At 40.2% G+C, this 24573-nt stretch overlaps 1 protein-coding gene across 2 annotated transcripts in view; it reads left to right on the forward strand.

The window, feature by feature from the left end:
* cdk17 (cyclin dependent kinase 17) overlaps positions 1-24573 on the forward strand; it is a 211236-nt gene that overhangs the window by 451 nt on the left and 186212 nt on the right. For both annotated transcript variants that reach the window (XM_069908733.1, XM_069908736.1), the window contains exon 2: positions 15646-15794. In XM_069908733.1, the coding sequence (XP_069764834.1) occupies positions 15668-15794 (127 nt within the window). In that variant the 5' untranslated portion in view covers positions 15646-15667. The remainder of the gene's footprint in view (positions 1-15645; positions 15795-24573) is intronic.

Here is a 24573-nt window from a genome sequence, read left to right on the forward strand (position 1 = left end):
TTCCTTTATTTGCCCCTGTGCTCCACAGTTTTAAATTTGTAATCAAACAATCCACATGTAATTAAAGTGCATATTCCAGATTTTATTCGAGGTTATTTGTATTCATTTTGGTTTGACCATGTAGAAATTAGCACTTTTTATACATACAGTTGTTCCCTCATTTCAGGGTCTCATAATGTTTGGGACAATTGGCTTCACAGGTGTTTGTAATTACTCAGGTAAGTTTAATTGCTTCATTGGTGCAGGTATAAGAGAGCAAGACTTGCTTCTAAGCTTTTGATCACCTTTGAAGACTGCAGTTGCCATTTTTCAACATGAGGACCAGAAAGTCAAAGAAGCCATTAAGAGGCTGAAAAACAAGAATAAAACAGTATGAGACATCGCTCAAACCTCAGGATGACCAAAATTAACAGTTTGGAATTAGATTAAGAAGAAAGAGCGTACTGGTGAGCTCAGTAATCGCAAAAAGACTGATATTCGAAGGAAGATCTCCACTGCTGATGACAGAAGAATTCTCATCATAATGAAGAAAAATCCTCTAATGCCTGTCAAACAGATTAGAAACACTCTTCAGGGGGCAAATGACTACTTTCTGCAGGAGATTTCATGAACAGAGACTACACTGCAAGATGCAAACCACTAATTAACCACAGAAACACGATGGTTAGAATACATTTACCAAGAAATATTTAAGAGGCTGCAGAATTCTGGAAAAAGTCTTGTTGACAGATGAGACCAACATTTACCTGTATCAGATTGATATCAAGGGGTAAAGGAATTGCCCAAGAACCAAAGCATACCACCTCATCTGTGAAACATGGTGGCCTAGGCATGTATGGCTACCACAGGTACTGGCACACTTATTTTACACTGATGGCAGTAGCAAAATGAATTCAAGTATGAGCAAATACCTCCAAACTCCTTGGACAGTGCTTCATCCTACAGCAAGACAACAAACCCAAACGTACTGCTAAAGGAGCAAAGCAGTGTTTCAAAGGTAAAAGCTGGAAAGATCTTGAAAGACCAAGTTAGTCACCCGATCTAAATCCAATTGATCTTGCTTTCCTTGTGCCGAAGAGAAAACATAAGGGACAAGCCCACAAAACAGGAGCTGCAGATGGCTGCAGTGGAGGCCTGGCAGAGCATCACCAGGGAAGATACTCAGCACCTTGTGGTGCCTATGAATCACAGACTTCAACTAATGATTGCATGTAAGGAATATGCAACAAAGTACTAAACATGACTACTTTAATATATTTAATGTATCATTGCTTTGTCCCATATATTATGGTCACCTGAAATGAGAAGACTATGTATAAAATCTGCTGCAATTTCTACATGATCAAACCAAAATGTTTGCAAATAGCCTTGAATAAAATCTGAAATGTGCACTTCAATTACATGCGAATTGTTTAATTACAATTTGAAAACTGTGGAGCACAGGGGCAAATAAGGGAAAAAGGTGTCTTTATCCCAAACATTATGGCGGGCACTACATTATTTATGCACTACATTATCTACACAATACCTTCTATTCTGTCTCAGCAGTCTCCAACCTGACAGCATCAATATTGAATTCTCCAATTTCCATTAACTGCCCTCCCCAATCTCTCTCTTTTCCTCACTCCACTGTCTCCCTATCTCCAGATCCCCACCCCTTCCCTTCCTTCCATCAGAGAGCTATCTTTCTTGGTCCTCTGCCCTCTTTCCAGCCTTCTACTCTCCAGCCTATATCCACATTCTGTCCTCCTCCCCCTTCTTCTTAACCCCCCACCTTTTATTCAGGCACCTGCCTGATTTTTGACCCTCCTGGTGAAGGGCTTAAATCCAAAACATCCATAGTTAATAACTCTGATCACACTGACGGTTTTGTTATCCCGAATATGGTAGCTGTCTAAGAGAATCAGTGAATATAACTGACAGGGTGTGCTGATGCAGTTCTTATCCTCTTGCTGAAGTGCTACACGCTTAGCTCATGGAAGAAAATTGCACCAGGGATCACACTGGAACAAACAACATGGTATGTGGTTTGGTAAAAGGAGATTTTGGGTCAACAGAAGATATGGCTCATCCTTTATGTAGTGATATTTTGTAACTATTAGATTTATTTTCAATGAAGAGTTCTATCGTGAAATGTTTTTTTGCATGAGATTCATTTATATTGATGTGGGATGCACATCTCTTACTTTAAAGGGCACCAGGTGACACTAGTGATGATTCTTTGCCTCCGTAAAGCAATTATGTGTAACATTACAAGTTCTGTTTTATTACACAACAATAAAGGAACCTTGAATCATACCACATAGGAGAGACAAGTGTTCTTTCCTGCATGAATTTGTTGAGTTTCCTGATAACCATGATCCTTTACTTGATACCAGATATTTTGAAATTGTTAAAACTAAATCTTATTTTCTGGATATTCTCCAGGTTGTAGAGCACAAAAAAAATTGTCAACTTTGCAGTCATCAGCAAAGATTCCAACTTATAACGGGGGAATATCAAAAATAAAGCTGATTTTAATAAAGCCTCAGACCTTATTCTGAATAACTCTGTTTCTTCTCACTTTCCTTTCTTCACTTTAAATCAATCACTTTTTTATCCTTCCCCTTGAGCCTTTACAAAATTAATTGTCCTGATAAAACTTGATCTGTTTCCTCCACTCCTCTCGGGCTCTTCCTGCTGCAACTATAGTAGGTGTAAGACGTGAGGTTATACCTCATCCATCCAGCGTCCTAAACAGACCTTCCAGATGAGATAGTTTTCCATTTCCCACAAAGACCCATCTATCCTTGGCACGTCCATCACTAGTGTGGGCTCTAACATGATTTAAAGAACAGTATATCATGTTTCGCCCTGCATCCAGCAGTATGAACAATGAATTTTCCAATTTCAGGCATCCCCAACCTGATCCAGTTCTTCTGTCTTTTATCTGTACCCATTCTGTAGCTCATTTCAATACTTGCTTTACACACACACGTTCCTTCCCTGACTCCCTCCTTAATTTGTCCAATATCCTTTCATCCCTTGGCCTTTTTCCCCTTCTCACTTTAATCTCCAAAAAGGTTCCCAATCCTGAAATGACTGATGTTTTCTCTCCATGGATGCTGCCTGACCCACTGTCACTCCAAATTTAATTGGTTCCACTTTTAGCATTTCCATCCTAAATATTGTTCTGAAGACATCTTTTCTCCCCTGTCTGACAACCAGTTTAAACTGGCTTCACACTCAATTCTCTTCCAAAGATACTTATTCTTATTTTTTTTTTTAATTTTTAATTTTTCACACCATAAACCACATTGACCATGATACATACATTTTCCTTTTCAAATATGTACAGTGTCATTTTCTTCCCCCCCCTCCCTCCTCCCATCCCACCCTCCCTACCTCCCCCCCCCATCCATTTAAAGTACAAAATCTAAGATACATTAAACCAGTCAAACAATGTTGTCATTCAATAAAAATAAACAAGAAATTCCACTGAGTCAGTTCTTTTCATTTCCTTCTCCTTTCGTTAATTTAGGTGGTAAATGTCCCCGGTAGGTTTTCTCTATTGTGTTTCATGTATGGCTCCTATATTTGTTCAAATATTTCAATATTATTTCTTAAACTATATGTTATTTTTTCTAATGGAATACATTTATTCATTTCTATATACCATTGTTGTATTTTCAAATTATCTTCCAATTTCCAGGTTGACATAATACATTTTTTTGCTACGGCTAGAGCTATCTTAACAAATCTTTTTTGTGCACCATCCAAATCAAGTCCAAATTCTTTGTTTTTTATGTTACTTAGGAGGAAGATCTCTGGGTTTTTTGGTATATTGTTTTCTGTAATTTTATTTAATATCTGGTTTAGATCTTCCCAAAATTTTTCTACTTTCTCACATGTCCAGATTGCATGCTTGATAATTTTGGGAACAATTTTGTAATATTGATGAATTTATAAGCTGTGCTTTAACAACTAATTCATGGTTCCAGATGACTTAGACATGCAGCAATGTTTTATCACAAGAACTAATAGGAGCAGTAGTCGGCCACCTGATCCTCAAGCTTTCCATTCATCCATAGGTCTCAGTCCTCTTTGCCAGCTCCCCATATTTCTCAATTAGCCAAGCTTTCAAAAAAAGAACAATTATCTCAACTTTAATATTAATAATGAGCTCGCTCATATCTTTCATAGTCAAAATTAGTTAATGGCATAATTTCACTTTAAAAAAAATTATTTTGTAACATGAGACTCTCCCATATTTCTCCAGTGTGGTCTGAAGTTTGGGCAAAGACTCAACCAGGTCTGATAAGTATAGCCTCACATCATCTGCGAATAAATTGATTTTATGCTCTTCCTGGGCATCTTTGAATCCCTTTATATCCAAATCTCTCCTTATAATTTCTGCTAATGGATCAATTGCCAAAACAAAGAGGCCTGGAGACAGAGGGAATCCCTGCTTACTGGATCTACTCAAAGGAAACATCAATAACATTTGGCCGTAGGTTGTAATTTTGTTTATGATAAAATTTTCATCCAATGTTCGGCCCATTCCAAATTTTTCTAATACTTTGAATAAAAATGGCCACTCTAGTCGATCAACTGCCTTTTCTGCACCTATCAGTACAAACATCTTTTAGATTTTCTTTAGACTTAGCAAAATTAATTATATTAAATAATCTTCTTAAATTATCTGCAGTGTCTATTTTTAACAAAACCCACCTGGTCTGAACATATTAGTTTAGGTAAATATTCCCCTAGTCTATTGGCTAATGCTTTTGCCAAAATTTTGTAATCTGCATTTAACAATGATATAGGTCTGTCTGAAGATGGTTTTAGCGGGTCTCTTTTTTTTCAGTAGTAGTGTAACAATAGCTGTTGAGAAGGATTCAGAAAGAGTCTTAGTTTCAACTGCCCAGTCCAATACCTCCATAATGAGAGGCATCAAAAGATCTTTAAATTGTATATAAAACTCAGATGGGAAATCAGCTTCTCCCACTGATTTATTTGCATGTAATGCATTTAAGGTTTTTTTTCAATCTCTTCTCTAGTGAAGGGGGCATTTAATTCCATCTCATCTCTATCTTCCAGTTTTGGCAGTTCAAACGTTGAGAGAAATTCATCCATTTCAGTAGAATCCCCTCTCAAGTCTGATTCATACAGCTTTGTATAGTATTGTTTGAAAGTATCCTTGATTTCCTTCTGATTCCTTCTGATTTGATTAATTTGTTAGGCTCTGTTTGGATTGCATTGATCATCCTTGCTGTCTCCTCTGCCTTTAATTGCCATGACGAAACTTTGTGTTCTATCTCCCAATTCATGTATGCCATGCACAGTGGCTCACCACGCTCCCCGGCCTCATGGCTCACGGCCCCTCGGCTCACGGGGCTCCTGTTCTCGCTCCTCGACTCACAGCCCCTCGGCTCACGCGGCTCCCGTTCTCGCTCCCCAGCCCCTCAGCTCACGGCCCCTCAGCTCACGGGGCTCCCGTTCTCGCTCCCCCGGCCCCTCGGCTCACGGGGCTCCCGTTCTCGCTCCCCAGCCCCATGGCTCACGGGGCTCCCGGGGCTCCCCAGCCTTGGCACTGTGCAGTGGGGGCTCGCGTCCCGGGCGGGAATGGACAGAGGTTGGGAGCTTCTCGAGGGCGTGGAGGGCCAGAAAAAAGCTCGCCTGCACCGCCAGCACTCGGCTGCGGCAGGAGTAAATGCACGCAGGCCGATTCCAGGGCGCACCACTCCATAACTGTGCACAGCGGTCGTAGATCTCCAGATATGGTTCGACCTAAAAGGGGAGGAAGGCCTCTTCAGCCCGGTTAAGCAACCTGCATAGGAGAAGGACACTCCGATATAAAACCTACGACCCAAGGACCTCGCTGCCACATCCCAGCTTGCTTGGCCACAGCACACGAACCATGGGTGTTGAGGGTGGGGCCAGTACTGTGCACACTGCACTCCACCTAAAAGCTGCTTTGCGCAGACCCGAGAACATGTCCACGTCCTCCCCCTCAAAAGATGCACACAAACTCAAGCTAGCATGCTAGACAAGGCTGACAGCCACCTACCTGAATGTCGGTCTGCCCTCATCGCACATGAGCTCCTCAGACTCGACATCGACATAGCCGCTCTCAGCGAAGTCTGCCTTGCAGATGTAGGCAGCCTCTAAGAACACGGCGCGGGCTACACACTCTACTGGTCTGGCAAATCTCAGGCTGAATGACGCCTATCTGGTGTAGGCTTCATGGTCAAGAACTCCATTGCCCAATTCATAGTACTTCTGTTTTGACTTTAAGATCGTTTTTTTTTCCATTCTATATGCTTGTAAAGTATATTTTAATTTTTTTATTTACCAAATTTTGTATTTTTCTCTTGAACCTGTTCTCTGATATTTTTCCAATTTTGTTATTTATTTCTCCAGGCCATTGACCTCCATATTCATTTTTTTTGTATATGAAATTATCTGTCCCCTCAAATAAGATTTTAGTGTTTCCCATATTAGGAAACTATCATTAGTAGTAAAACAATTCTATTCATTCCTTAATAAATTATAAAATCTGTCCTTCTCAACAGCATAGGATTAGACACCATCTGTAGACACTTTCTTGCTTCTCTGGCATTGTTATCATTAAAGCCAGAGGCGTGTGGTCAGAGAGTAATCTGGTTAAATACTCAGGTTCAGCTACCCTGTTATTCATTTGTGCTGACATTAAAAACAAATCTATTCTTGTATTTATTCATGAACCTTTGAGTAAAATTAATAATCTCATCGTAGGGTGTATCTGTCTCCATACATCTATCAGGTTTAAATCTTTCAGAAATGATAGAGTGACTTTCAGAGTTTTCACCTTTATCACTATCCTTGTTGATTTATCAAGGATGGGATCCAAGCCAAAATTAAAATCTCCAATCAATATATTTCGTCTATCCTCTACTGCACACATGTCAAACTCTGGCCCGCGATATAATTATATTTGGCCCGCAAGATCATATTAAATATATATTAGAGTTGGCCCGCTGGCCGCCGCGCCAGTATAGCGCATGCACACTGAAGGTGAAAATGAAGACGCCGGAGGTGTGGAGGGACCTCAGAGTCCCGAATCCCGGGGATCGGAGCGCCGCACTCAGCCCGCCCGGCTCCTGGACACACAGACGCGGCTGGAGTTGGGGACCATCCTCGCTGGGTCTGCGCTTCAGCGGCGACGCCGGACCGAACGTCTCGTTGGCGATGCCTTCCCCCTCGCTCCGTGCGCGGCGGACCCTGCCTCCCACTCCTTTTGTTGGAGAGGAGCCCGGCGCCGTGAGATTGCAGTTTAATCCCTCTCCAACCATGGGAGGGGGGTGGGAGCAACGCGCTCTTCTCAGCCAATTCCTCCACCGCCCCGGACGCCGGAGTTTCAACGGGGTGTTCGAGTGCCTTCGTCAGGCGACCGACCTGTTGGTCCAAGACAAGGGGAGAGCGTACAAACTCCACACAGACAGCACCTGAACTCGGGTGAACATGGAGCTGCGACCCCACATTCCACATCAGGACTGTGTGTAAGATTGGGAGCAGTGAGACGGATGCTTATTTTGTTCCTGTGATTTAAGTCTTTCTTGGGGTGGGGGGGGTCCTTCTCTGACCACTTGTCTAACAATTAACCTAATCAATGTGCAGTTACCACAATACAACAGTTCTCAACCTTTTTCTTTCCACTCGCGTCCCTGTGCCGTTGGTGCTCTGTGATTAGTAAGGGATTGCTTAAGGTGGTCTGTGGGTGGGAAGAAAAAGTTTGAAGACCACTGCTTTAATCATCCCTCATTGACTCGTCATGTGCACGGTTTCAGAACGCTAAAGGAAATGGGCCAATAACAATGACAAAGAGTTTATCCAAAACTATTTTTAAACATTTATTTTAATAAGAAAAAGTTTAACATTAGATATGTTGAAAGAAGAGAAAACATGCAGATGTTGTTGAAAATTTTCAATAAATATTTAGTTCGGCCCTCGACTTAGTCCAAGTTTTTAATTTGGCCCTCCGTGAATTTGAGTTTGACACCCCTGCTCTACTGTTTTTAAGAAGACATGTTGTATAAAGAATTCATCATAAAAATTTGGAGCATAGATATTCATGAGAGTCCAGCATTCTGTAAATATACAACAATGTGCCATTACAAACCTTCCTGTTGGGTCAATGGATATGTCTTATACAGAAAAGTGATTTTCTCCTGTTAACCAATACATGTATTGGCCTTGCTCTGATGGTGACTCAGTCAAGAAACCCTGGAAGCCCATGAAAAAAAACATGGTACTATCTGAAGAAGAGCCCCTCCCCTTAGCTTCAGCGTCATTTTGAAAAATTTCTCCCTCTCCTGCACCATTAACCCCCTTAAATTGGCATTTCACCCTGCTACTATTTAGCTAATTATTTACTTTCCTCTCCATCTACTTTTCAATATTACTTTAAATAATCGATAAAAGATAGTTCAAAAATATAACTCATTCTACTTTTTATCCAATTTTTTACATTTACAATTCACTTTATCTTTTTTTGTTGTTCTTTCTTACTTTTTATTCTTTCTGACATCTATTCTTGGGTCCCCTTTACTGTTCTTGTAGAAATCTCTTCCTTTACTGTTTTATAGAATCTTCGGGGTCCCTCTGTTACATCGATGCTGCGCGTAGCTTGGTACAGCATTGCATATTTTATATTCCATGGTCTTAATTGTCTTTTTTTTTGTTTTACCAAACTCGTGCTTAAGTCTTGAAAGAATAGCACCTTTCCTTCTTCTTTCTCAACTGGGCCACCTTTTTTTCTGGGATACTCTACTGTTGCCCTTAAGTCCCAATCCCTGTAACTGAAAAATTTTAACAGGATCAGTCGTAGTCTTTGGTCATCCGCTCTCGTGGAGCCGAAGGTCTGATGAGCACTCTCTATTAGAAGTTTATCCTTGAATTTTCCACTCCCAGCGCTCATGGGGTCTGCTCTTCAAAGAAATTCACCAGATCGTTCCCCTTGGCCCCTTCTCTCAGGCCAGCAATTTGAACGTTATTTCTTCTGCTGAAGTTTTCCTTTTTGTCTGTTTTGTCCAGCTGCAGTTGTTTATCCAATTTCCATTCTTTATATTTTCTTCCAGGGTTTTTTATTGTTCTTGAGCCATTATAAGGTCATTTTTAACCTGGCCCAGCTGAAAAGTCAGGTCTTCAATTGCCATCATTATCACTGTTATTTTTCCTGCCACTTCTCTTCGTACATTTTCCACCTTGGAGAGTCGTTCTCTCAGAACCTCCATGGTTTCTATCATTTTTTTTGGAAATCCTATGTCGATCCCCCACTTCCATGGGTTTGTCCCGACATTGTGGCTGGACCTTCTTCACCACTCCCTTGTGGACTTTCTATCAACAATCTCAGCGACTTTTAAGCATCTTCACTTTTATTTTTTTGGGTCTTCTTACCCATCAATCTTTTGCTTTTAGCTCGCAAAATTTTTGATTTGATGACTTTAAATCAGTCTTCACGGAGAGCTCCTCCATCCACATCTGCCTAGGTCCTTCGCGTGACCATGCCCCCGATATTCTCCAATTCATGTTGACATCTTGACATCTCCCCTTAAGATTTTATTTGTTCAATAAGATCACCTCTTATTCTTGTGAATTCCAAAGAATACAAAGCCAGCCTCTAGCTTTATTGACAGAATATCCTTCTCAACCCAGGAATTCGCCTGGTACATCACCTTTTGGGATTCAAATACCATCATATACAACACAGTCAGTGCCCATATATTCCTTAAAAAAATTAGTAAATGCTCCCTACCTCATAACCCTCTTTTTTTTTCCATCAATAAGTGTCTAAAATGTCCCTAATGTTTGAGCCTCCACTGCCATCCTACAACTGTCTGTGTAAAAACATTATCCCTGATGTCTGCCCTAAACCTCCTTCTCTTCACTTTGTACATGTGTCCTCTGGTTTGTGTTTGCTATTCCTGCTTTCGGAAAAAGGTGCTGGCTGTCCACTCTATCTATGCCTCTTATAATCTTATAGACCTCTATTAAGTCTCTTCTCACCCTTCTATGTTTCAAAGAGAAAAGTCTGCTAACCTTGCCTCATAAGATTTATTTTCAAATTCAGGCAACATCCTGGGTCAATCTCCACTGTACACTCTTCTTAGCTTCCACTTCCTTCCTATAATGAGGTGACCAGAACTGAACATAATACTCTATAAGTGTTGTCTCACCAGAGATTTGTAGAGTTGCAGCATGACCTCTCGACTCTTGAACTCAATCCCCTATTAATGAAGCCCAACATGCCATAGGCCCTCTCAACTATCCTACCAACCTGTGTGGTGACCTTAAGGGTCTCAGGGTCCCTCTGTTCATCCATACTCCTAAGTAACTGACCATTTACCCTGTACTCAGCCTTCTGGTTTGTCCTTCCTAAATACATCACCTCATATTTATCCGGATTGAACTCCGAGTGCCACTTTTCTGCCCAACTCTATCTATAACCTTCTATCACCCATGATAACATTTAGCAACATCCACAACTCCTCCAACCTTCATATTATCTGCAAACTAACTGACCCAACCTTCCACCTCTTCATCCAGATAATTTATAAAGATCACAAAGACCAGGGGTCCCAGAACAGATCCTTGCAGAACTATCACTTTCTTCTTTCTACATGCAAGCTATTTTTTTAAATCCACACACCCAAGGTTCCATGAATTTTTGAACAAGACTCTCATGGGGTACTTGTCAAATAGCTTACTAAAATCCATATAGACCACATCTACTGCCCTACCCTCATCAATTTCATTTTGTACATTCTCAAAAAACTCAATTAGACTTGTGAGGCATGACCTTCCCTTTGCAAAGCCATGTTGACTATCCTTGAAGAGTCTGTACTTCTCCAAATACTCGTAGATCCTATCCTTTAGAATCCTCTCCTTTAGCTGCACACCAAGATGTAAGACTCACCAGTCTATAATTCTGAGGATTTTCCCTTTTACCTTTTTTAAACAAGGTGACCACATTTGCCATTCTCCAATCCTCCAGCATCTCCCTTGCTGCCAAAGAGGACTCAAAGATCATAGCCACTGCCCCAGCTATCTCTTCCTCACTTCTCACAGCAATCTGGGGTACATTCCATCCGGCCCCATGCTTTTAAGAAGATCCAACTCTTCCTCTTCCTTAATCTCAACATTATCCAGCACACACACCTGTTCTATTCTAACCATACCCTGATCCAGGTCCTTTTCTCTTATGAATATTGAAGCAAAGTATTCATTTAGGACCTTCCCAACCTCCTCCACCTTTAGCGGCCTCACTTCATTCTCGTCATCCTTCTACTGTTCATATATGCGTAGAGCGCCTTGGGTTTCTCTTTAATCCTACATGCCAAGGCCTCTCGTGCACCCATTCAGCTCTCCTAAGCTCCTACCTGGCTAACATATTCTCATGAGCCCTTTCTGTTTCCTACTTCCATACCTAATGTCTGCTTGCTTCTTCCTCTTGACTAGCTGCCTCACCTGTTTTGTCAACCATGGTTCCCTTTTCCTCCCATCTTTTCCCTGTCCCATTGGGACAAACTTTATCCTGAACCCAGCACAAGTGGTACTGATAACTTCTTCCACATTACTTCTGTACTTTCACTTTTGAACATCTGTTTTTAATTTATTCTCGCTAGTTCCTGGATCATTCATCCTAATTATCCCTTCCTCAATTAAACACTTACCCATTTTATCTGCTTTTTTCCTTATCCATAGCTATGCTAATGTTCAGGGAGTTGTGGTCATTCTTACCAAAATGCTCCCTCACCGAGAAGTCTGCCTCCTGACCATGTTCATTACCCAGAATTAGATCCAGTGAGGCCTCTTCTCTCGTCGGCTGGTCCACATACTGTGTCAGGAATCCTTCTTGAACACACCTAACAAATTTTTCCCCAACCATCCCTCTTGCAGTCAGGAAGTATATGGCAATATTAGAGAAGTTGAAATCTCCCATTATAACAACCCTGTATTTCTTGCACCATTCCAAAATCTGCCTGCTTATCTGCTCCTCGGTGTCCTGAGGGCTATTTGGGGCCTATAGTCTACTCCTAATACAGTGATTGCTCCATTCCTACTTCTGACTTCCACCCACACTGTCTCAGGAGACATTCCCTCTCTTTCTATAGCCGTGATACGATCCCTGGCCAGTAATGGTACTTCCTCCCCTTTCTTACCTCCCATCCTATTGCTCTTTAAACATCTATAGCCTGGCACCTGCATCAGCCAATTCTGCCCTTCCTCCAGCCTCTCTGTATTGTGGCTCTATAACAGCCATAATATTATAGTTCCACCTATGGATGGATCCATGCTCTAAGTTCATTCCCCTTATTCCTAACTCTCCTAGCATTGAAATAGACACATTTCAAGCTCTCTAACTGACTACATTTATATTTTGTCCTCTGCCTGACATTCATCACAACTCTGAACACATGACATCATGCATTTGACCTTCTGCCCTGTTCTATGCATTCTCATTCTGGTTCCTATCTCCCTGCCAAACTAGTTTCATTCCTACCCAACAGGATATTGGTCCCTTTCCATTTCAGGTGCAGTCTGACCTTTTTGTAAATGTTAGACATTCCCCAGAAGAGATCCCATTGATCCACAAATCTGAACCCCTGCCCCCTGCACCAACTCTTCAGACATTTTCTGTTGCGTGGTACAGGCAACAATCCTGAGATTATCACCCTTGAGATCCTGCTTTCAACTTCTTTCCTTTTTTTTTGTTTGGGGGTGGGGATGTAGTTAATAGTTTTCAACTTCTTCCCTAACTTCCTATATTCCATCTTCAGGACCTCATCACTACTCCTATCTATGACATTGGTCTCCACGTGGAGCACAACATCTGGCTGCTCACCCTTGCCCTCCAAAATACTGTGAACTTGATCAGAGATGTCCCTGACCCTGGTACCTGGGAGGCAGCATACCATCCGGGAGCCTGGATCTCATTCACCGAACCAACTCTATGTTCGTCTAACCAATGAATCCCTAATCACCATAGCTCTCCTCTCTCCTACCTCCCCTTCTGGGCTAAGGGGCCCAGAGACATTGAAGAATAATTATTGTCCTCTTGAGACCTCTGCTGGTTCTTTGGATCAATTACTCTTGCTTCTTTACCTTTATTGCCTTGTTTTGGTCAATTGTAAGTAAATTCATTCAACAGCTTGTGGATCATTTAGATTTCACTTTCCACAGGGTTGTTTTTTTCTTTTAGCAGTGGTTCCAATTAAAACCTCTTTTTACTTGCTGATTTCTAAATCAGGGTTAAATTTGTCATTCAGTCAGACCTTTTCCAATACTTGGCTCATCCTTCTGTTCTAAATTGTTGAGTAAACATCCATGCTGATGTTCACATTTCCATAGAGCACGTTCCCATTGAATCCCCAAGGTTCAACCTAGGCACCCATTGACTGGAGGAAGCAGTGGGTGTGAAGGTGGTAGCTCAAGGTGCATTAGAAGTGGATAGTTAATACAATGACCCTATAAACAGGGATCTCCTTAGACTTTAGAAGTCTCCTCTGTGAAATATTGCAGAGTTCCTGTGCAGACCACGTAATCACACAGCGACATCAGCAAACTAAAGATAATGATCATCGATTTGGTTTTAACCCAGCAATAATCGTGATCAAAAAATTCTTATCCAATCACAGCCTGGTTTGGTAATTCGCACGCTTGTCCTGAGTTTGCAGATTGTCCTGAGTCAGGGGGTTACGAGGTGGATTGTTGCTGAAGCTCTGGCACCCTTAGAAACTGTAAACTTGGTAGTTTTCCCTCTGAAGCTGGAAGACTGTAACATTTAAATCTTGCTGATGTCGGTAAACCAGGCCTAAGAAGGCTGCGCGGTTGGAGCTGCAGCAGCCTCTTCGGATCTGGCGAGCTGTTATCTCCACTGAGCCAGTGGACTTTTTGTAACATCTGAAATAGAACTGCGACCAGTCTTATTTGTGTACAGTGCTTACTCTTTGAAAACGGATGTTTGTACCACTGTTATTTATTTATTTTTGTGCAGTCATTTATCACTGGGGTCAGAAGGAACAGTAATTATGGAATAGGTTTTTTTTAAAAAAAGGTCCTAATTGGAAATGTCCATGGAAAGATTGCCACACCTGTGTATTTGGCTATCCGTTGTCGTTTAGGCAGTGACCAATTAGTTCCTAGTTGTAATCTGTACAGCACTTTGGTCACCGTGAATTGTTTTAAATATGTTACATAGATAAATAAACTAAATTAATCCTGGCTGTGATACCCATGAGCGAATAAACTGCTGACGGAACTCGTGCAGCATCCATGGAAAGCAATAGGCTGTCAATGTTTCATTAGGGATCCAAAGATCAGGCAACACCTGAATAGGAAGAGGGAGAGGGGGGGGGGAGAGGAATAGAGGAGGAACACAGGCTTGCAGGTTAGTGGGAAGGGGAATAAAAGAAAGGAGCTGGGAGGAGGCAGAGGACTGAGAAAGATGCTCTCTGGTTGGAAGAAGGAAGAGAAGGAGTGAGCTGGAGGAAGGAAGGTGATGGGCAGGGGAAAGAGAGGGAAAAGAGTAAGAGAAATGAGGGAAAATGGAAAAAATGAAGTGGGAAGGAGTTACTGAAAGTCAATATTGATTGATGTTAACAGGATTCTTTCAGTTGATGGTGAATGTGTATCTTGAGTGTTACCCTTTCATTCTTAATTTCAAATCTGGGGTACACTAAGAAAGCTTTTCTGCATTGAAGGGGAAATTATGCTAACTGAGCAGAGCTTTTCATTTTACAGTATAAAGAAACTATAAACTGCACTAATTTTATACCTTTTAGATCCTGAAATGTTTAACTACCAATTAAAATACTTAAATGGAATTAAAACACTATCCCTTGGTGCATAAATATTAATAGTCATTCTGTGCAGACACCTCAAGTAATAATGAGATGACAATTGAATGTTATTCAGAACACTAGAAGATCTCCCTTACCCCTTACTCTCAAGGAGCCATATATGTTGATCTGAATAGTATAAAACCTCATCCAAAACTTGCTATTTCTAACTCAATGGTCTTTCCTAGACTAGAGTGTCAATGTAGATTGTGTTAAAATCTGGAGGAGATTTAGCTTGAGAATTTGTGATTTTTTTTTTATTCTGCAAATTAAATTATAATATATAATGTAATGAAGTAAAACACAAATTTCACCAAAATAGTTCTTTGTTTTAACAAGTGATGTTGATGTGAATTCATTTACAATATGTATTGGAGTTTCCTAGTTGTTCTTGATTGCATATTCTGTCTCTCCATCCAAGTTCAGAATATTTTGTTTGGAGATCAGGAAAAATGTGTGAGAAAAATTTAATTGTAACAAAAGTGATATTAAATGTTAAAAATAGAACTTGAAAGAATGGATATTGAAAGACATTTTTGAAACAGTCCATAATCAGAGATTTTCCAAAGATGTCTTTGTAATATTGAGCCAAAGTTTGAACTTCGTTACTCATGAAAACATCTTAAATTCAGTTATTTATATAATAGTAGCTCTACTAATGTGCAACTTTTTTCAAATTAATATTGTGAATTCTAAAAAGGATGTCTTCTGATAAATCTGAAATCTGATTTGCTTTATGAGCAGTAATTGAATCTAATTGAGGTTAATGTGGCATTAATTATAGATTTCTCTGAGTGGAAGATTTCATGGAAAAGATGAAAAAATTCAAGCGCCGGCTTTCCCTAACCTTGCGTGGCAGCCAAACAATTGACGAGTCTCTATCAGAACTTGCAGAGCAAATGACCATTGAAGAGAATAGCAGTAAAGATAATGGTGAGTTATTTTTGTTAAGATGTTAAATTAGCTCTGCAAATAATTACAAAAAATAATTTGCTTTACTGTTGGGATTGCTGTAATCTTCACTTTTAATCTAGTAGCTCCCTGGATAGGGTGGAAAGAAAGCATGTGGTATACTTGGGTCCAAGTATAAATGTTGGGAGGTAATGTTGCAGCTGAATAAAACTTTGGTTAGGCCTCATTCGGAGTATTGTGTGAAATTCAGATTATTACATTATAGGAAGAATATAGATACTTAGGAAAGGGTGCAGAAAAGGAGGATCACAGAATGTTGAAGGATTAGTGAGTATCAGCTACAAGTAGAGGTTGAATAAACCTTGGTTGTTTTCTCTGAACCATTAGTTTCAAAAGAGACCTGATGAAAGTTTATAAAATGAGAGACATAGATAGATTGTCATTAAGGTGAAAAGGGAAAGTTTAAAGGAGATTTGCAAGGCAAATTTTTCATACAGAGTGGTAAGTATCAAGAATGCATCGCCATGTTTACTGTTGATCTTAATCCTTCTTCATTGTTCACCACCCCAGCAATTTTTAAATCATCCACAAACTTACCAATGTAGTGATATTGATTTACTGCAGCCTGCAAACAAATAAAGAATATATTCACATTTCTTTCAGGACACCATGAAGTTGACTTTATTTTATTATACCCTAGACACAATATTGCATTCTTCAACTCCCTAAACACCACCCAGCTAAACTCCTCTTACCTTCTCATGGACTCAATGCCACATCCTGGCACTCTCACTCTCCTCCTCCCACATCTGAGATTGATCACCTGTATACTGACGCACATGCATGCTATAACCCCCATGTGTAGTATTGCTTACATCATCAGCGGCATCCGGCACCACTCCCGACAAAGGTAAGTACGGAACCACAATAGCCACAGCCACCCAGCCTCCAAGCCATGCAAGGAGGCAACTGATTGGAACTGTCCCGCTACGTACCAGTCCGGAGGGCTGACATTTCATCCTGACCTTGTACGATGGTACAAGACAGATGATTCACAGTTCGACTGGAAAGGGTGTGACTGGTCCTCTGACCCAGGCTCCAATGCAGAACATGGACCGGCAATATGCGCCGGCTTCATCCTGTCAGTGGAAACCGTGTCGGCTTTTCCATTCCTGTCAATCACTAAAGTCTTCGGGTGGCATTTTAAGACCTGTAAAGGATCATTGTAAATGGGCTGAAGTGGTTTGAAAACACTACAAGGATCACCACTTGTAATGGTACTGATTTACCACAGCTTACAGATAAATAAAGAATACACTCACTCGTTTCTTTCAGCGCACCATGAATGCGACTTTCTTTTATTATTCTTTAGACACAACATTACATTCTTCAACTCCCCAAACACCACCCAGCTAAACTCTGACCTTATTGGCTCACTGACACACACAGGTGATCCTGATACTCTCACTCTCTTCCTGCATCTGAGATTCACTACCTGTATATTGACGCTTAACACACCCGTGCATGCATGCTGTTTCCCCCGCGCGTCGCATCAGTTGCGGCCGGCACCTCTCCGACACCGATTACATCACTTTACTCTCAACCAAATCGTTTATATGTTGATCCCTGCAATACATTACTGGTCACAGGTCCCCAATCTGAGAAACAACCTTCCCCAAGTGCCCTTTGTCTCCTTCCATGAAAAAAATTGTGAATCTGATTGGCTAGCTTATCTTGGACCACTCTACCATGTGATATCTTTATCAAAATTCACATGGACTGTCCTGCCCTTGTCAATCATCTTGGTCATCTCTTTAAATACCAAATAAATGAGACACCATTTTCCATGAACAAAACCATATTCTAGTGAAAATCTCTCATCATTTCTTGCCTTTCCAAATGGAGGTAGATCCTCTCTCTTAGAATCCCCTCCAACATCTTTTCCACCACTCATGTTAGCCTCCTGGCTTGTCATTCCCTTGGGTTATTTCTACTGCTGTTTTCAGATAAGGAAACATCAGGCAGCACAGTCAGTGAAGTGTGCCAGCGACCCAGGTTAAAATCCTGCGCTTTTGTAAGGAGTTTATACATTCTCCCCATGGCCTGTGTGGGTTTTCCCAAGAGTGCTATGGTTTCCTCACACCCTCCAAAAGATATGAGGTTAATTGGGTGTAATTAGGGCAGCACAGGTTTCAATAGCCAGAGTTGACTTCTGACACGCTGTATTGCTAATATTAAAAAAATAGCTGTCGTCAGTTTCTCACCTGTAACTAAGTATGATACAAAAATCTCTGCCAGGGCCCCTGCAATTTCTTCCCTTTCCACAACATCTTTGGATACAGTTGGTAAGACAGCTGATTTATCTGCCAAATACAGGCAATTGGGATTAGCTCATGAAAATGGCTTGGTTTGCATGGACAAGTTGGGTTGAAAGGCCTTTATAATTTTGTGAACTTTTAGTAAGATTATGGTAAAACTGCTGGTTTTTAAAGTAATTGTACCTTGAGAGCTTTGGTCTATACCTATCGCAAGTATTCTTGCTGTTCTCATCATCTCTGCAACTTAAAACACTCGCCTTTTTGCCTTTATAGGGTCTTTGACCAAAAACGTAGACTGTTTCTCTCTCACCAGTGTGCTGCTTGATCTCCTGTGTGGCTGAAAAAAATTCTTTTTTTTTGTTGTGGATTTCCATCATCTCTAGTTTTATTTTTGATCCAAAAGTCTTGACCATCAGCCCTGCTTTGAAAGTAGGATCAAGATTATGTGCTCCAGTTGAAATTTTACCAAGCTCCTCTTAACCCAACAAAAATCTGTCTGCAGAATTAAAGAATGATGATCTTGAGGGATTGTGGCACTGTAAGTGATTTCCGGGACAGGCCATAGATGGATTTAAAATCAAGGAAGAAAATTTCTTAATTGTGGCTTTTCTGGTCAGCCTCAATTTAGGTTCATGGTGATTAGGTGACTGTTACTTGCTAAGAGAGAGGAAAAAATGTTTCCTCCTCTTAGCAATCAATACAGTCACACCTCAGGGCTGCATGCTTAGCGTACTGCTCTGTACCCATGACTGTGTGGCCAGGCACAATTCAAATGCCACCGACAAATTTGCCGATGACACTACAGTTGTCAACAAACAGCAGTGAGGAAGCATGCAGGAGTGAGATAGATCAGCTGGTTGAGTGGTATCATAACAACAACCTTGCACTCAATGTTAGCAAAACTAAAAACTGATTGTTTAGTTCAGGAGGGGGACATCAGGAGAACACGACGAGCCAGTCCTCTTTGAGGATTCAGCAATGGAAAGGATTAAGAAGTTCAAATTCCTCGTGTCAAGATCTCTGAATATCTATCCTGGGGTCTCCATGTCAATGCAATCCTAAAAGAAGACTCTTCAGTGGCTATGCTTCATGAGGAGATTTAGTCTATCACCAAAGACTTGCAAATTTCTATAGGTGTACCTTGGAGAGCATTCTGACTGGTTGCATCACTGTCTGGTATAGAGGTACAAATGCACAGGACAGGAAAAAACTACAGAGAGATGTGAACTTTCTTAGTAACCATCCTGGGCATCAGTCTTCACTCCATTAAGGTGTCTTGAGAAAGCAGCCTCTATTCTCAAGGACCCTTTCCAGCCATGCCCTCTTCACACTGCTACCATAATCAGGAAGGAGGTACAGGATCCTGAACATGGAAGGAACAAAACAGCTTCTTCCCTTATGGCATCAGATTTCTGAACGGACAATGATGAGCCACAAAAACTACCTCACTTTCTCTTGCTGTTGGACCAATTTATTTATTTATTTATTTTTAAATGTCGTTTATAGCAATATTTGCACCTGAAAAGCTGCTGCAAAACAACAGATTTCATGATTTTATAGATTTTTATAGATCGGACAAACAATGCCTTTAAAAGAAATCATTGAAGTTTTCTTCATCAACCCCATATCTGCAACCTCTGCCATTAGCTCCTTTTACACAGTGCTTTAAAACTGTGTTTTATCTGGCCTTTCGAGTGCTGTGTGAAAGCATCGAACGCTGATGGTTGGGGGGTGGGGGGGGGTCCTAGACTTAACCGGCATTGAAGCGTGTTGGACTCATGGAGCCAGCTTTTTTCGGTTCTGTGTGAACAAGCAAGCCGGCTTCCAGGGTCACATTGTGTATACGGCGATAACGCGGCTTTTCAGTGTAAAAAGGGCTATTAAGGATATTGGCAGCACATCCTTGGGGAATTTTACATCAACAAATTGCTCTCATCCTGAGTCCCCAATTCATTGTTGAGTCAAAATCTTGGAGCCTCCTACCCAATAGTAGTATTGGAGGACCTTCCCCCAACAGGATGTGACGGTTTACCCTTGAAGGAGACAACAATCCATCACACATGGGCAATCAACATAGTCTTGCTGGTGATGCCTTCATCTCATGAATGAATGAAAAAGTTATGACTTCATAAATTTCTGCAATATGAAATGTGTAGTTCCTGATAGAGAAAGGAAATAATTGAATCTATTGTTATTTATTTTCATTTGAATATAAATAACAGAGAAAGAAATTCCAAGAAATTGGTGTGAATTATGTGGATAATTTTATATCAATGTTTTCCCTTCAGAACTATGATGTGCCAGGGGGCATGGCATGATGGCATAGATTGGAGATGTGAAAATACACCTCTCCTGGCTGAATTAATCAAAACCTGACTAAAAATAATTTCTAAAAAATTTATAAACTTTAAGATCTACTTATTAATTGATATATAATGGCTACAAGAAAAAGAAAGAGTCAAACATCTAAGAAAATGGTTGCTAAAGAGGTTACTGCACCTGAAGAAGTTGGGCCTACCTTAACGATGGAGCCTCAGGCTCAAGTTCCTCTTCCTCCAAGAGCAACTAGCGCTGAAATGGCACGGATTCATGTGACTCCAGTACCATCTCTGGGGAGACAGTGAAGATGACTCTGGAGTCCAGAAGAAGATGATCAAACTACAATCATCACAGGATCAAGGTATGGAAGTTCATGAACAAACCTCTACAATTATCAACCAAATGCAGTTAATGTGTAAACATATAGATTTGCAATTTATATCTGTCAGAAGTAATGTAAAAGCACAATTTGAATATGTTAAGAGTTGCATGAAAAATATTAAAGAAGAAATGGCAAAATATACTGAAGCTGTTGATAAAGATAAAATTCAAGTCCAGAAAATTGAAGCTGACCTTCAAGATTATTGTTATGAAGTAGAGCAATGTAAAGATACAATTAATAAAATGGATGATTCTGTTGACTTGGGATGTGCAAAGGAAAGAACTTTTACAAAAGACTGATGTATTGGAAAATCATATTTGCAGGAACAATGTGAAGATTGTTGGGTTTCCTGAAGATTTCGAGGACTCTCATCCAGCTCAATTTTTTCAAGAGTGGATTTCAGAAGTTCTGGGTCCTGAGAACCTCCCAAATGGACTTGAACTGGATAGAGCACATTGGGCAAATAGAAAGAAGCCATTCCCGGGACAACACAACACTCGATTTTGATTCGATGTTTAAAGAAACGATATTAAGAGTTGGTGCTGAAAAATGCCATTAACAGTGGCAAATAGTAAGGTATTTTTTAATGTGGATTTAAGCATGTCAATTGTGAAAAGAAGAGTTTAATCCTGCAAAATCAGTGCTTTGGGAAAAAGGGATATAAATTCTCCTTTCGATACCTAGCCACACTTCAAGTGTTTTCTGGAGATAATCAATCACGGTTTTTAACTGATGAAGCTTTGGAATTTGCAAATTCTCTTCCGAATATTAAACAAGATCAACGAATGGCTGTTCAGAGTCAAGTCACTCATCAAGTTTTGGCAGATCGACCTGAGAAGAAGCAAGTTGCAGAGGGTTCACCCTCTTGAATGATGTTCTGACGTTGCCCTCAGAAACAGATATCACAGGGTCCTCAGCCTTTTCAGGGATTCTAGTTGGCACTGTTTGGTTCTTCCTCTTGAAGAGCAGCAAAAATTGTTTGAGATTGATGGTGATTAAGTGATTAAAGATATTGAAGAAGCTCTTTATATTTATAAATGAACTGTTTAATTAAAGCAATGTACATTCTGTCCAGGGGAGGCGAACTTTGTCTTTTCCTTCTGTAGCCGTGTGCCATTTTGTGGTGAAGGCCACTTCCCGTGTAAAGTAGTACTGGGTTTTTATCAGTACTCTTTTTGGTTTTTTATTTATATATATATCTATATATTTATCTATAAATAAAATCTTTTTAAGGGTGTTGTTTTCTTTCTTTTTCTATTTCCTTTCTTGCTTGGAGAAAGAATAAAAATTTTAAAAAAAGCTTCTGACGTGCCACATGTTGGTTTTGAAATCTTAATTAATCTTTCATCATCCTTTTGATGGCCTTGATTTGAGAATCGGAAGTAATATTCTTGAGTTAATCAAATTTGGCTAAATAAATTTTAGTGGAAGATTTGTCTGTGATCCCTTGAATGGATAAATATTACACTTTACCGAAGGAAAAGAGACAATTAACTGAAGTTATTTGCATTCTCACCAACACTGGGACTGCTGAAAAATAGACCTGAATACAGTATGTTTCCGATTATCCAAAATGCTTGGGTCCATTTGTAACTTGGTTAAGTGTATTTTTCGGATATTCGGAAATTTTATCTATAAATCAGACCAGTAGCATCAGGAGAATACTTGTATCGGCTGTCGCTGATCCCCGACACCTCCCCACCGCCGTCGTCAATCCTGTCCAGGAGCCCGAGGTCTCACTTCACCTGTAAATGGTAGGAGACTGCACATGGATTGTTTTCCAGCAGAATTTCAACGACTCCACTGAAAGGGTATTTGATAGAGGGAGTGGCTCGGTTGAGGGGGGAGAGAGTGCAGCTTGGGCGGGCGAGCAGGGAGAGAGCGCGGCTCGGGTGGGTGGAGCAGGGAGAGAACAGGGTATTCAATTCAAATTCTGAGAATGCTACAATGCAGTTTATGATAAAGTTGCAGTAAATCATGACAAAAAAATGACAATTTATTAATAAATAATCAATGCTATCCTTTCCTTCAAATGTCTCCTTTGTAAAATTGATTTCCTGTAGCCCCACTTGAGCACAGTGGGTAATTTGTTTTTCAACTTTTTTCAAATTGTGATGTCATGTCTCACCCGAAAAAACTTTTGGATATTTGGAATTTCAGTTGATCAGTTTTTGGTTAATTGGAAATGTACTATTAATTCAGGAGTAAATTTCAGAATGAGCATACTTCACTAAGTAAGTAGCACTTCAACCATTATAAGATGTGCAATGAAGGAGGAGATTAAGTAATTCAAAGAGTGTAATTTTAAAATGACCTCTGTATTGCCAACATTATCTGAACGGCTGTATCAGAGGACTGTTTTGTACTGGAATAGGTTAGTTCTAAGTGGCCACTAGGAATATGTCAAGGCAATAAAAAAGGCATCTTTATTGCACATCAAGTAAATGATCTTTAATGAGGGTGTTTTTAAACTTAAAAAAAAACATTTGCTTTAAATGTAGACTGGGTGATAGTTGGGTCACTTTCAGTCTTTGTTTTGATTTTTTGTTCTGTGAGCTATAATTGAAGCATTCTTCACCCATTTTCCACTGAGTGTGAATCATGCTACAGAACTGATCACAGCCTAGTGCAGATTGATCGTAAATTCCTTGCCAAGGTCAAAAAGGATAGACAAGAGGGTGGTGGTGGATGGAGACTGGTTGGGTCTGTGTTGAGAAAGAAACGAAGGGCTTTGAGACTTTTAGTATAGAGGATGGAGGTGAAATGAGAAAATAAGGTGGTCGAGAGTCCAGGGAAATGGAAGTTGTTGAAGTGATGGAGGACATGACTAATAAGGGATTTGGGAATTCCCCTCTCCTTCCCTCTCTGTTTTCCACAGGGGCCACTCCCTCCGAGACTCCCTCATCCACTCATCCCTTCCCACTAATTGCCCCCGTGGTACCTACTCAATTGGCTCCAAGAAAAGCTACACATGCATCATACCTCCTCCTTCACCACCATTTGGGGCCCCCATCAGTCCTTCCAAATGAAGCATCCTTTTGTTCTAATTTGTATTTCTTCTTTCAGAAGCTTACAGCATTTCTAATGTAACTTTTATTTTTTGCAAAAAGGAAATGTGTGTCTATTTTATAAACTCAATGTAGGTTGTTAATAGATGTTATATATGCAATACCTCATTGGTGATTGTAAATGACTATAAGAATATATGATTGTGAAGTTATTTAATTTTTAAATTTTCTCTCAAGCTTTTTTATTTTTTAATTTAAATCAAATTAATGTTAAGATTATTTTGGTTAACTATTGTTTATTCCATGATTATGAAGTAACTAAATAATTTTGTTGAATCGTCCTGGCTCGTTTCCCATTTTATTATCACGGCAGTGTGTTTTCTGTAATTGCATTTCTCCATGGTTAGAGATTCTTGACTTATTTTGGGTTTAGCTGCCAAAAGAAGGGTAGAGCCTAGTGCAATAAAGGTATGTTTAAACTATGAAACATTGTTAAATTTTAACAATTTAAAATTACAGCATGGTAACAGACCCTTCCAGCCCATGAGCCCGTGCCATCCAAATATATCAATCAATCTACAACCAATCCCCATACCTTTTAAAAGATGGGAGGAGACCGGAGTACATGGAGGAAACCCATGCAAACATTCAAGATTCCTTTTTTGTCATCCAATAAAACAGTGCGATATTAAATGGAATTTCCTGTAGTCTGCCATAAGCCAGACAGATTTGCCATCAGCAGAAATTTCCTGAAATGCCTCTTACAGTCAGAG

This window comes from Narcine bancroftii, chromosome 13 (assembly GCF_036971445.1).
Source record: "Narcine bancroftii isolate sNarBan1 chromosome 13, sNarBan1.hap1, whole genome shotgun sequence".
Classification (NCBI taxonomy): domain Eukaryota; kingdom Metazoa; phylum Chordata; class Chondrichthyes; order Torpediniformes; family Narcinidae; genus Narcine; species Narcine bancroftii.